Here is a 15623-nt window from a genome sequence, read left to right on the forward strand (position 1 = left end):
CAATGCCGGACGCTGATATAATATCTACATCGACACAACGACAACTGTTTTGGATAATTCATGGCGCTGCAACAATACTCCCGTCACCAATGTTCTGCGCAATGGCTTCGACGTATGATTTAACTGAAACACCGTCAACATTATTACATCTGACAGTGTGCCTGCCAGTTAAGTTAGACAAAAGACGTTGATATGTTGATTGTGTGGCGGCCATCTTGCCACACCCAAAACACAATAAACCCAAATCACACCAATTCGAAAAGAAAAGTAGAAACAATGGAAAGATAAATGAGCCACTAAAGTAGATAGGACCAAATTAGAAACAAAAACAATTACAACAACAGAGATGGTAAAACACGCGGATAAGCGTTGTGATTTTTTCAGATTATACGAATGAATTATGGTTGTTGATATTATTCATGGCTTCATTTATCATAACCACTGACATAAAATGTTATGTTCATAAAAAAGCATACACATAATAACAGCGGATATCAGAACCACTATTTTTAATGTTTATATGTCATTGAATAGAGTTCTTCGAAATGTTGACATATATATATATACTGAAATATAGCCCTGACATATAATTTGGGAATCCATCCCACTTTATTACAATTTCATTTGGAAATCCATATTCAATATTCGATACAACTTAGCTACCATCCATAAGGGTTTTATCATGTGCACCATTTGTTACAAAGACACACGTGAAAGGCCTGTAAATAATGCTATCTAACAAAAGTCAGTGGTTCGCAATATTTGTATGTACTAGTTGCGTTTAACGATGGTATAGATCTCAAAACATGTGTATGTTGTGCGAATCAGTAAATACAGATGCCCATCCGACAAGATTGTCCGAATAGGTGTTAGATCGTATTTCGAGAAGATGGTAGCAAAAACATGTGGTTTATTTTATTTTCACAATTTTCATACATTCCTTATTTTAAAGTATGTGAACTTATTGTTATAGAAATTACGCAACTGGGAACATAACCTTGACTTTAAATATGATAATCGTTTTATATATATACATTTTTTTACTTTAAGTCGGATAACATTACTTGCACTATATAGCCTCATGGAGACATTTCGTCGCCATTTCTTGCAAACAAATGTATATACACATTATTCGATATTGCAAATGTAGCAATTTATTCAGCATTAAGTGATTGAGGGAATATATTATCTATATACTGAATTGACCTACATATCTAACGTACATTGTATTGTTTTTTTTAACAACTATTCCACCGATTAGTCACATAATCATTCAAACAAATTTCACTGAAAGTTAACATGTTTAAATTTCACAAACTGTACTACTAAATCACATACATCCATCGCCATCGCTTAGTAACGCACAAAATCAATCAATCACCTTATCAATCATAGCATTATTGAACAGCATTATGACAGTCGACAAGTACACCGAACGTTTAATTTACATTCTTGGGGGGAAACATCGTTGCTAGTATGACAATTCAGGTTAAGCTTTCTGCATAATATCCCAAAACAACACAGTACATCAGTACATGTGCCTCAAAAGCATTTCTCAGCATCAAGTTTCAGTGCTAAAACACTTTTTATGTCAACTTGTAGATCATTCATTCGGTTTACTAAGCAAATGTCTTTTTAATGGTCCTATACGAACGTGTTCTTCAATAACGCTGTGTTTTGCGTAAAGGCACAGTCATCATTTAGAACCATGTAGTCACGCCGTTATAACACTCTTTGAGCTCCATCGTTTGCAAAATGCTGTAGTCCAATTGTAGATATTGTTTAGCACATTTCTGTTCTTTTTTATAGTTTTCTACATCAGGCACCACATATTTTATTTCATTATCCGCATATTCCATGTTTGTACAGCCATGTAATTATCCAAAAGTTATATTATATTAGTATACGTCTCTTGAATATATTAAATGTGGCACACGTATGATACGCGTGAGTGTTTTCCCCTTAAAAGTCACAATGAACAGTAGATGAGACCGAGAGACACCAAATAAACATTCACATAGTCATATTCAATTCGCAAGTCCAGAATTAAGACCTGACAAAAACACCCCACTGGTGAATATATATATAAATATAATACAGAATTATACCCGGATGTCCCATGCTCCAACGTTTGTTCGTCTTATTCTGTCGTTTAATGAGCAAGTGGAGTTAGTGTGTTTTAATCATTATCCTACACTGTTAAATCTGCTGGCAGCATTAATAAGTAAATAACAAGTTTGGTCGTCCGTTCATATGTAAAAGTCGTAAAATCAATTAGTCTGGCTGTGGTTTTAGATCCGCATTCATGGTGACGTGATCGCGTGGCGTTCACTCGAAAAACACATTGTGACCCCGCAGATAATACGAGAAGTAGACGATGATGAACAGAATAAACGCCATGGGAAATCCCCAACGTGCGGTTCTATCGATATCACGGGCCAGTTGGCGCGTGCGTATTTCAAATTCATTCACAGTCGGAGGTTCCGGGCTCACCCTGACTTCCATAGCACGTCGTGACCTGTTGCCGTATATCTCCCCATCCAGGGTGGCCCTGGAAGTGTCAAACGGATGGCTCTTCTCCGTACTGTCGCGTCTTTCTCGTAAATCCGAACGCATCGAGGAGGTCATCTCGGCATCAATGCACTGGCGCCACATTTTCGATATCTTAATATCCTGTAATGAAGCCAAATATAATTTAGTAGGGAAATTGTTTCATGTTTGCAATAAACCGTGAATCTGGGAAATTGTTTTATTAAAGTGACTTAGCCAATCATGACACATTGTTACATGTGTTAATAATTAATAGTAAAATTCATGCCAAGAGTCAGTATTTCAATGTTCAACTTTCTAAACAAACATGATTACTTCGTATTTTATAAAATAATATTCAGTAGTGAAAACTGTTCCGACTACTGATCTGGTTAACATTGCTAGTCGCGTGAATATAAACTTTCGAAATAGGTTTTTAATGTGTTACTTCGCTACTACGTTTTATCATCACAGTAATGTAATGTAATGTAATGTAATGTAATGTAATGTAATGTAATGTAATGTAAGCATCTAGTTGTTTGAAAAAAATATATTTCATCGAACGCAATCCTTGGAATTCCTGTCGTATTCTAAAAAAATATATTTAGTGGTTATAATTAACGTGGGCGTGGACATGTCAAATAAATATATATTGATATAATAATACATGGCATGTATTGAGGTTATTACGAGGATGCCGAGAAATATGCACGAAGGCAGTATAGCGGGAATGTCGACCGTGTGCTGTCTGAGTGCATGCTTTTCGGTATCCTCGTTTATAACCTTATTATAATTATACATCTTTTCCCCACAAGAATACATCATGGGAATGCCGAAATACAAAAAGTTTAGAACCAATTGAGCGAACTTTTTACCGGTCAAACTCTAGGGGCTGCCATGTTTGTTTTCATTATTAGAGGACGCTTACGCTCGTAATCGTTCCATATTTGGAATTTCCTAATACGGTGGAATGAAAATACCCAGTGTAATACTTCAAAATTACGGGACGCTGTAACTTATGGCGTTAAGGTGACAGATGTATAATAATGACTATTAAATAATTGATTTTATCTGCGGTCATAAATTAGCAACATTGTTTTTTAAAATTGTGGGTTTTTTTAACAAAGCAAAATGACTATCCGCAATCATGCGAAGCAAATTCAATGTTTTCTTGTGCTCCGATGCATGTAAGCTTGGTTCGACGCGCGGAATACCGTACAATATTTGTGTAGCTTGGGGAATCGGGATTTCTTGATTATTGCTTACGCTTTTAAATTTTTAAGTATGGTCATACATAAAGAATGTCCACGTTATTCTCCAAATTGATGTTTTGCCCACAAGGACTGTTTCACGTAAATTCACTTCTTAGCTAATGTTTTGTAATCCGCAGCGGGGCATGTGACATAGATTCATCAGATGCATCACTTGGAGATATTTTTAATAATATATCTGTAATCACTTCTTTATTAGTGTTCGATGACAAATTGTAGACTTGCGGTCTGGGGTGGACAATGTAGACGACCTGCAGGTGTGACCAAGAACGGAGATTCATACCACGAATGTCTGATTTAGATTAAGTGAGCACACTTCATAACGTAATGGCGTGCAGCGACTCAAGGCGGGGTACTGAAGATGTTCATTAATTAACAATTGTAACTTGGAGCCAAACAGTCAATGTATTAAAACACTGATGCAATTATTTACTTTCTCCAAACTCATCACCAACCCCAAGACCACCGCGCCTAGACTAGAAATGAACAACTAATATTGTCCTACTATGACGTCATGGCATTAACACTTTGCATTATTGTTATCTTTTTTGTTTTGTTTTTTTGCTTCGCAATCGTTTAATCAATTAATTTAACTTAAAAAGCCGACACACATGTTTTAAAAAAGACCGGTGGTCGTCGCGGCACGTATGTACGAGGTTTGTGTTCATAAACAGTTGTTTTTCCCGCAACCCAATGTGCTCTTCCATTGTCTGGTCGTGGTTTGCATTATATAGCGACTGTTACTCTTAAGAGTGCTTTGATGCGTTCCAGTCACCCCATGATTTGCCGTTTTGAACTGTTGTAGTGTCTTTTGTTTATATGCGTTCATCGGTAAAACAATTAAATTCGCCATCTTTGTTAATGTGGGACTTATATCTGGCGCATGCGCGAGGCGACGATGGCTTCTCATGGATTAACCATGTGTCTATCTATGTGTTGAGAGGCGTATACATGTCGACGTTACTGACCTTAAAGCCCGTCGTTGGTGACCTTTCACGTGTCCAAAAGTAGTTAACAATTGCATATTCAAATGAGATACCAACAATGAACGAGAGGCACGCAGCAAACCATATGTCAATAGCCTAGGAGCAAAGAAAACAAAGACATCAAATATTTCAGACATCACATACAATTAGTAGATACTGAAGTTACGCGAGATGATTAGAGAATGATGAGACCTTGTTGCTTTATAAATGATAAATATCTTTTTCGTAGAGAAAGTTTAAGTGACGCTGATAAAATCTCCATTGCAACTCCCGTTCTGCGGAATAGTTCAATTACACAAGTATCCTTTGGGTTGTGCCTAGTTAAAAGTACTCGACCGCCTAGTCAAATGTATTCGACCCTGGAAGAGCAGAAAATAGCCTCAAGAGCTATGAATCCTGACTGGGATTATAACTCGGTACGTTCAGCCAACTAATGTTGTGGCGATGACACGTAGTCTTATTGAAGTTCACTTAACCTATTTAAATCTTGTTGACTCTGAAAGTTGTGTGTTTGTATATATAGCGTCATTCCGCCTAGTACCTCACTAAAAACTGAATTAAAACACGATACAAACGAATTTCATAACGACCATAATTACCTTGATGTACGACACTTTAGGCAGGCCATCGATATTACCAACGCTGGTCGTTGTCATGGTCAGCACAGTCGTAGTACACAGAGTCACCCTTGCCGGAGTGGAGGTAATATCGATCCAAAAGCTCATCCACGACAATACCACGATTAGAACGCTTGGCAGATATGTCTGTAGCAGGTAGAATCCGATACCACGACTCATAACAAATGTCATCCCAATACAAGAAATCTGACCTAAATCGTAGAAGAAACCGAAGAAGGGTATTATAAACACAACACAATCTTATCTAGAGGTTTAGTTGACAATCGTAAGATACATATATAGTACGATATCTGACACAGGTGCTCTGTTTTGCATCTTAAACGGGCTCTTTATATCGGGTCTCTTCTCGGTAGAAATAACCCCTGTTTCGACCAAACGCTGGAATGGAACTCCATGGATCTATGTGACAAAACAGTTTTAAATATCTACATGTGCATAGAGTCACCTTAATTACATTTGATGAGGAGCAGTTGAAGGAAAATCTTATTTGGAAGGTAAAATGGATTAAGGCGGATGCGGCCGTCTTGTATACGGATGTTGGAGTGATTATCCTGATCGAATGGTACAATGATTTCATTTTTCAAAGAACTCAAAACATCGAGTTGTACCTAATTGGGGGAATATGAGACATGTTTTCTACTCTGTTGTTAACTCCGTGTCAGTTTACCTGCCTTCGTCGCCACTTCCATCTGTAAATGTTGTCTGATTCGACGTGAAATGAAAAAAAACATCGTGGCGTGTATAAATAGATAGGCGCAGTGTATTCCACCACATTTTATACTGCTGTCGTTGTTTTTTTTTATCTTACCAATTAGTTATTAAAAGCCTTTGTTATTTTATATCTATGGTTTACGTAATATCTGCTCATTTGTTGCAGAATGAAATTAGACATTTTTAGGTTGATGGCAATCAATGATATAGTGGTGTCGTGTTATGTTACTCTCACCTGTCTCGTACATATCATGAGAGCAGTTGCGTGTGATCATCGGAGAAATCGAGAACTGCGGTAGCCGCACATCGGGTTTTTTTCTGATGGGGTTTTCATCCCGCCATTTCACGACAAGATTGTCGCTGCCATATTGGTCTAGAATAAAGGCACATATTACATGCAGTAAACTCATATATATATAAAATCAGATTTATTTCATGTACTAGGTTGTGTGTTTTTGAAGTGTCCACGTTTTGTCAATTTTATGCGTACTTTGTAATTTATATAATATTTCGCCAAAACTAAATTTGAGTACAATAAAAGGATGTTCATGTATGCATAAGTAAACAACAGTTAGATAGCTGGAAAATGAATTTGTGATCGAAGACTGAATCATACTCCGTCTATATGCATGTTTTTAGACATGATATGTTGTTTACTCATTTAGGTATTGTCACATTACAAAACCATTACGCACAAACTGACAAACAACGCAACTTTTAACGCGATTCAGGCTGAACGAATATCAGCCTATACATTGTAACCACGTAATATGGGATTGTATGCACGTCCATCGTTAATATTTTATTTTGTAATTTTGACTCAATACAAGTGAGGCTTTACCAATGGGAATGCGTTAATGGTCTGAATAGAGTACTAGGCGGCTTGGTACCATATGGAATAAAGCATAGTAGCTGATTATACGATATGAGGAGAATTCACTATAGGCGCACTGAAGGTCACGGTACTAGACGCTTAGAAATTGTTATGAATTACGTCACCTTATTGTTTGTTAATGTCGCGTGTACCTCATATATTTAGGGAACACATAAAGTGCCTTTGGTGGCAGTATTTATGTGATAATATGTTTATAATATCACTGCAGTATATTAAACGTTGACCCTAACGACATCATTAACGCATTCAGGATTTGTTGTGGGGTTCTGCTGTTAGTTTGCATCACATCAGCCTAGAGAAAGTGTATTATCTACTATTTCATAGGTCTCGACGGAGATAACGAAACTAAGGTAGCATTGCAACCTCTGTTAACAAATCTACCCTAAGCTTGATTTCACACAGGGAACGGGCTTTAGGCGAGACGAATTAATTATACTTATCCGTACATACAACTACATTTTCACCTCGGGTTAAAATGACAATCTATTCAAAAAACGACAAATTTAATCAGATGTTGGATTTCAGAGGCGCGCGTGCGTATCCTTTTGTCATATAACAAATGTTAGTTTTTTATTTAATTTTACATTACTGAAAGCTAAATGTGGCTCTAGTCTGTCTAAATTTCAAATGTGATGTTGTATTGTCGACGAAATTGTGTTTGAAACCTTTGGATTTCAAGTAATACGCTAAATATTCGCATCAGAAGTTACTTGCCAATCATCACCAAGCAGTTCCATGAATCGGGTTATGTTTCAGTTTTTAGCATTTTTCGAAAATGAACTATAATATAAAACCAATATAAACCATATAGCACTACGTACATTCTTCTAGTTTAGTTGTGTGTGCAGAATTTGGACAGCATCAGCATCACACGCCAGCTTTCGATCTGTGAAAACGTCGCGGTTTATTGATTTGAATTTTTGACCAAGTTGCATAAAATTGATATGTATGACATCATACAGCGTCTTTAGAAGCGATCAATATATATATATATATATATATATATATATATATATATATATATATAATATATATATATATATATATATATTCCTGTGTAGCCATGTAACAATCACCAAATCTGATCTTGCTATCAATCTCACAGCAACTGCGTTCAAAAATAGTTGTCGCATAGATTCCCGTCTCTAAATAGAGAAATATACTATCATTAATGCGAGTTACAGTGATAAAAAAACACATTAGTATATGTGTGATGAATGAATAATGAGTTGTATCCCTGACATAAATTGTTATATCCACTAAAAGTGTAACAATAATGTGCCCCTGGATGGTTGTTTCCCCTTCCCAGGTATGTACCGTAATACTAATAATGCCAACTTACAACTTTCTATATCCATCCCGCACTCCTGTTGATCCATTGGGAAGCGGCGGAAATCCATGTAACATGACAGGATTAAAGTCAACCTATAAGGAGATCAGAAAGTGTCAATGTCGCAAATAAACTATCTTAGGGCACGTTGTCTGCCGTTGGCCGTGATGTGGACCCCAGTTAGAGAATAGTATCACCAAGGATGTTTCACAGTGTTATGTTGTTACATAAGTGGATTGTTACCATAAAGAGAGAGTACATTATTATGCAAATGATGCGACGCTGCCAAACCATCACATTGATGTTAATAAATGAATAAATTGATTCATTTATTTAATTAATGAATAAATTGGGAGATACGAGTTCTATTTAGATATATACTATATATGTACGAGCATGGTCATACTCGATTTGCAGTGGTAGTGTATACAGTGTTTATGGAGACAAATACTTTTGATGCTTTGTCGCATATATGCTGATTAAAGCAAGTGAAACGTAAATAGCTTGTCGAATCCGGTGTTTTTCGATAAAAGGGTCACCGTGAAAGTCTGATTACGCGTCTTGTCTATGTACCGAAATATGTTGAATCTCGTTTGTCTGCATTTTTAGCGTGTTTTCTCTTCGTTTATGATAATAATTTATTGCTCAATGACGCGGAAATCACCTTTCAGTTGCTATGTGGTGCCTTTGCTTTCTTGCTAACAATTTGGGCGTTTAAAGAATATGAGTTAGTGTTATTTTTAGCATAAACAATAATTCCTGGTGGATTTGTTTTCGTCTTTCAGTATATAACCCGTGATCGTATTACATTCACATGTGAAGCGGAAATAACGTTTCGTTAAATAAATGTAGTGAAAAATGAATTTACCTAAGAGATATGTCGAATTCTGTTTTCGCCATGAACCCACAATTCAACGCGTGTTATGTTCACACGATTTCATTGTGAAATTGTTTCCTAGCTAATTTGTCTTTCGATAATAATAATAGTAAATGCTTAGATGTTCAGGTAGTGTGAGTCACCCGACCTTGCAAATAATGAATATATACATGTGTGTATCTTTATAAACACAATGCTGTCCTATATAAATAAGAATTTTAGGTAATTCCTTCAGGTGCATGTAGATTAGATCGTACGTTTTGTCGTGATTACCCCCAATTTTTATTATAAATGGGCGCTGAAGCAAGGTGGACTATGTTCGGTAGCATTTATGTTATATGTTCGTCAATTTTTTTCACCTGAATTTGAACATAAGTAACGTGCATTCAATTATATGGAATCATTGTCATTAGTCATGATGCGATATAGATATTGTTGTTTGTATGGTAATTCTTATTTTGTATGGACCTTATTTTGCGTGTAGTAATATATCACCAGCTGAAATGTTTCATTATCAAACCTCTGGTTACCAATAGGCACATTTTGGATGCCAAGTTTAATAATTTCTGGCCAAATCAGTAATTAATTGTAACCACCGTAATCACACAATTACGGTAAGACGCTGCCTATGTACGGATGGCTAGGGTGAACATCATCAATGGGTGGTAGAGTAGTTACGAATGCGTTGCTGTCAAAGTTATTGACACCATTTCATAAACTGGAAATACATATTAACAATGAATCATACTCGTTTGTTGTTCCGGAACCAAACAAACAATAATGAGAAAAACACCGAATGGGGAACGCAGCCTTATTTTGTGGGACCAATCGTATGTAGACAAAACTAAATGGTTGTCTCTTGCGTCACACTGTCTAACATTCAAGCGACAATACGGTATTGGCTTTTTGAATTGATCAACATATGCTTGTCTTAACTGATAACCTAATGTGATCAGACGGCAACGCAGGTGAGTTCTACGTTATGATACTAATATCTTTTGAACATGATTCGTTTGTTTACTGTATGCCCCCTGGTGGGGTATGAATTATAGCACGTAATGACATGATCTCGCATGTTACGGTGTGATGTCACATTTCTTTCAGATCAAAGTGTGGTAACTGAAGTGGAATTTCCCGTTATTTTCAACACAACTGTCAACTTGATTTGTACGTTTTGCTCAATTGATCAACCCCAGACGTTGAACATGTATGATATGTGTGTAAGTTCGAATAGAGACGAGGGAATGAATCAGCGTGATCTGGTCACAAATTCCAGCAACGCAGTTCGAACCGATATCGTAAACTAAATTGTAATTTCTTTAAATGAACAACCAGATTTCAAGTGTAATTTCTTTAAATGAACAACCAGATTTCAAGTGTAATTTCTTTAAATAAACAACCAGATTTCAAGTGTAATTTCTTTAAATGAACAACCAGATTTCAAGTGTAATTTCTTTAAATGAACAACCAGATTTCAAGTGTAATTTCTTTAAATGAACAACCAGATTTCAAGTGAAGCTGCATTATTTAAATTCTTTATTTGGCTCTATTTGGCTTTATTTGCGAAGCATACCCAGGGAAATGAACGTGGTTTTCAGAAAATCACTGCCTAAGGAAGCCACAAATCAGACATCATTAAACAGTTGCGTGCTCCGCCAAAGTAGGTATATATTCGTTTAGAAAAAGCGGGCACGATATATAGACGTGCCCACTGGGATAGAAAACAACGAAAACGGTTTGGCTTTAGAAACATGGTAGTAATTGGTATTTTACAAATAGTCTTTTTAGACGTAGAATCTCATCAACTGAATTTGCCGCAATACATTAACGGCGAAGTCAACTAGGGAGCATCTCTGAAACATTTCAACTCACTTCATACTCAGCGTGACGTGCCCCAGGTGGTTAGTCTCGATAAACCTGTTCTCTACGGTTACTTGATGAAAGCTCCCTTCTTTAACGTTGGTGAAGTATAGATCGGGTACCCAGCAGACATCGTGCGCAATCGTAATTTTATCTATACCATTCAGTATGCTGACGTTGAAAGCAAGCCGTGAATCAACCCATTTCTGTGTGAACAGAATAGTCATACCATATTCCTGCGATACAGAGAAAGAGAGATAGAAATGAATTTGTCACAAAAGGGCCGACTATTTACTCGTGCCAATTAATATCCAGTAGTTCTACATTGAATGTCGAAATACGATTTCAAGTTCGTGCATACGCATAAATTGACACCACTGAATGTTGATTTGAATAACTGCAAGAAACAATTAGGATATTAGTCTACATCATATGGAAATGCAACAGTTCGTTCAATTTGCTCGACAAGACATCAACTGAGCTGAGATCCGTTTATTCTATCTCACATGTTGTTCATTACATATCGCATAACATGTCCAAGGGCTGTGACATTGTGACAGAGGATATGCAAGTTGTTTTTACAAGTAAAGCGGTGTTTTTGTGGCCGTATCTTCAATAGAAAACGAGTGAATATACGTCACAAATACACAGCACCAGAAGTGAAAATAACTTCGATCAGGGGGAGCCATGGCGTTCTGTTATTATTGCACATGCTCCCATACATTTCGAAAATCAACATGGAAGTTGTAACCACTTCTACCTAGATTTTTGTAGAATGCTCTCCAGGGATTGGTTAATCAAATATTCACACGCACAAATAAAGGCAGGCGCGCGCTAGTCAAACAAAATTGTCAACGAGCAAACGGAACAAACAGAGCACAATTCAAGAGTTCAACAAAATCAAACAAATTCAATATATATCCCAGGGATATCTATTGTGATAGCTGCACGGTTTGTTTTATTGTTAGGATATATATAAAAACGGACACATTGATGATTTGTTGTTGAAATTCTGAACAATTAATTAACAATTAATCTTAGCAGAGACACTTTGACTTAGTTTTAGTGTATGGTTCCGGACTGTGAAGGCGCTTTGTTATGAATTTTGCAAGAATCACGTGACTAATTTGTGTAGTTATTTCATCACTCTTGTTATTCTTATTTGTGCACAAGTTAGAAAGTCTAATTATTCAAATTACGCTATCATATATTCAACATTAATTATGGGGGACAATATATACTTTGGCAGTTCAAGCAACACATTTAAACACAACTCAACTTAGGAAAGAACAATTTTATCAATTTGCAAATCAGTTATAGATAAGACAATGTCATTCCACGGCAAATGACCATAAAATGTAACTCATTATGCATTCTAGCGTGAGTAGAAACCTCGACCAAAATACACACTGGTTTACGATGACCGCTTGCCCCTTTTCACCAATGAGTGTTAGAACCCCAAAACGCCTTAATCGTCAGGGACTAATTTATATGAATTTAAACTGCATTCTTGTGATGCGTACCATGCATTGAGGCAGGAAGTTGCATACAAAAAGTACCATCTCTAAACCTATTAACTGGTAGGGAAGAGATTATCCCAATATGAACGAGCTGCGTAAAATTCCACGGAATGGATTTGTGGAGATTCTAAAAAGCCCCGGATAGGGGCTTATGAATAAGAATCAAATAACGAGACACAGAAAATAGAAAGAACATCGCAATTTTATACATCTATAATTTAAAAGGATAGCCATATTCGTATTAGAAAGGCATATCAAATGTACAGACGTGTTCATTTCTTTTTCAAATCCATTCAGTAATACAGTCAGTCTTGGTCTCGGTTGATGAACGTTTCTATTGAAACCTTATATATTATATCGTTATATTACAATAAAATTTCGATTATATGTGATAATTATCAAATGAGACTAAAAATGGAGTGCGTAATCAATGCATTATAATATACATGTAATCAAGAATGGGACACACTCGATACAATATTCATATCTCAGTGTGATAATTTAATCATTTGTATTTTCATCAATTGTTAGCCTACCTAAAATGTGCCTTACGTTGACAGTCTGTAATATTTATAATAAATGTCCCCATTGCTAAATTGATGAAAACACCGTGACCTTTTAATAATTAGAGAAGCAACTCAACGAAAAGCAATTAAACTGCCAGTGGGTGGTGAATTTCAAGTTTTCTTTTTTCACAACATATTTCAAGCGAATAATATCTATTGAATTACTGCAAAATATTTCAATACAAATACTCCGTCTGGTAGTATAAAAGGGTTTAACTGATTTTCACTCAATTTCTCGTCTATGCTTTCAAGCACAATGATTTTTGTATGGACAAACGTATACGGCACCCTTACGCAATATACGTACTATTATTGAATGGGATTTTTTTTCGGCGCGGCAATGAAAGAGAGAACTGACTACACGCTGTCTCGTTACCTTAACAGCTGTTTCAACTCTTACGGTAGTTCAGGATTGTGGCGGTTCTGATACACGTAACAGCATAATACATCGTAAAATTGATGTACATTTCTTTAGAATAGCTCACAGATCTCGTTTTATGATTATTATTAAAAGCATCATTCTGGAAAAGGGTTGGGTGAAATTAGATTGCAACATTTGTATTTTATGACGAATTCAATGCAGCTGTCAGCTGGTATGTTGGGTTCGTGGATTCACCACTTAAATGTACAAAATTGTTATGACCTCCATTTTTAAAAGGTTAATACAACCCACCATAAACGACATGTTACGCTCGCATTGCGCTGGGCATGGACAATCACTTGGATGATTAACGTTTAGATTCATCAGATATATGAAAGCTATAAAACATACAATCAATTGGAAATAGGGCAATATAAACTGTTTTAATAGTTGTGGAATGTTCGCTTGTATATCGCTCTAAGACGCTCATTGCTGGTTTGGGCAAACCAACCATAACTCATAAAACAGATTTTCATCGCACAATATGTGAACTGTTATTATGGTTCCACTGTGTATCGTCGGCATTCTGTTCGTCGATGTGTGTATGTTAGGTTGAACGATTTTGTGAAAACTGGCTACCAGTGATCAATTCCAACACGTGCGTTCGCATTTTGTTAGTCACTGGCTCATGGGAACATGCAAATGATAAGTGACTTAATGAATGTTTTAAAGAGAATAGCGGTAAACCTACGATTACCCATACGAATGGTTTAGCTTCCAACCAACATCGGTAATCGGGTTCAAGATAACCATATCATGTTGCTTGTATTATTACTGCATATCTGTTTGGTAATTTTACTGGTTATATTGTAGATTGAATTCAGTTAGCTATCACTCGGATTTACTAATATTTATATTCGAGCCCGAGAAGAGTTATGGAATATTATAACATTCCGTTTTAACAGAAATACATCCTAATTAGAGTCCTCGTGGATTCACCAATACATTTATGTCATTTAATAGTGTGTTTTCTCTTTTTTGAGATTGAATAACACCGTTCGAATTACATAAACAAACACGGCGTTTTGCGTTCGCTTAACGATGCATCAACTTCGACTCGTCATGTTTCAGATAGCACAACCAGGAGGTCACCTTCTGGAGGTCTGCCGTTCATAGCTTATCTGTCAAAAATGATCACTCAAATGAACTTGTAAATTATTCATGTTAATATCTATATTCATACTACGTCGGAGGTTGTGATTCAAACACTGGCCTTCTCGTAATTAAATACCACACAAATAACAAGACTATTCAGCAGTTATAAAAGCATTATGGGAGGTCGAACCAGTGGGCCATCTTCATGGAAATTAAGTGGAATTGTCCTTGCCACTTCAACGAATTATTTCACAACAGATCAGATCATTTTTTAAAACCAAAACAGCATTTCGTTTGAAACATTCGGCATCGCTACTTTCAGATTCATGATGCAGTAAATGAATTAAAGTATATATAGGAACAACAGACGGATAAAGTTGAGAGCATACTGATATTCACGTACAGGATACACTGATGTTTTTTTGTTTTGTTTTTCAACGACTCATACATTGTAGACTCTTGATCTATCGTATTCAGAAGTTTGTTATTTCCTGTAGTGTATGAGTATTCACCAAACTTTCTAGACTGGAACGAATCCTACATTGAGTAGAAATTGATCTGGTCAACGCAAGCGCTTTTTACATAAGTTATAATAGCTAACCCTTTCGTATGTGCAAGTGCTCATAAAAAAATAGAATGAAAGGTACAGACGACACTTAATGTTAATGCATCTCTATATTCAGCAGAATGTGGGTTGATAGGAGAACTTCATGCAGGGGTTCCTGGCTTATAGGAGGTATCGTCTTTTTCGTCATATCGGAAAAATATGCATATTAGAACATCTGGAAAATGATTGCGCATTTCATTTTTTTATACTCGCATTATAAAAACACCTCGGTCAGGATCCAGAGATACTGTGAAATCACAATCTCAATTAAACAACAGTCTATCCTAATACATGAAACATATTAGCGAGACTATCCA

The 15623-nt window shown here is 36.2% G+C and overlaps 1 protein-coding gene across 1 annotated transcript in view; it reads right to left on the bottom strand.

The window, feature by feature from the left end:
• Positions 1–494: 494 nt before the first annotated feature.
• Positions 495–15623, bottom strand: part of LOC102808784 (glycine receptor subunit alpha-2-like) — a 38004-nt gene continuing 22875 nt past the window's right edge. Inside the window, exons 4-9 of the mRNA XM_078007621.2 lie at positions 11110–11333; positions 8373–8455; positions 6371–6508; positions 5386–5615; positions 4769–4882; positions 495–2673 (exon numbers count right to left, since the gene is read on the bottom strand). Coding sequence (XP_077863747.1) covers positions 2329–2673; positions 4769–4882; positions 5386–5615; positions 6371–6508; positions 8373–8455; positions 11110–11333 — 1134 coding nt within the window. The 3' untranslated portion in view covers positions 495–2328. The remainder of the gene's footprint in view (positions 2674–4768; positions 4883–5385; positions 5616–6370; positions 6509–8372; positions 8456–11109; positions 11334–15623) is intronic.

This window comes from Saccoglossus kowalevskii, chromosome 6 (assembly GCF_978046115.1).
Source record: "Saccoglossus kowalevskii chromosome 6, keSacKowa6.1, whole genome shotgun sequence".
NCBI classification, from domain to species: Eukaryota; Metazoa; Hemichordata; class Enteropneusta; family Harrimaniidae; genus Saccoglossus; species Saccoglossus kowalevskii.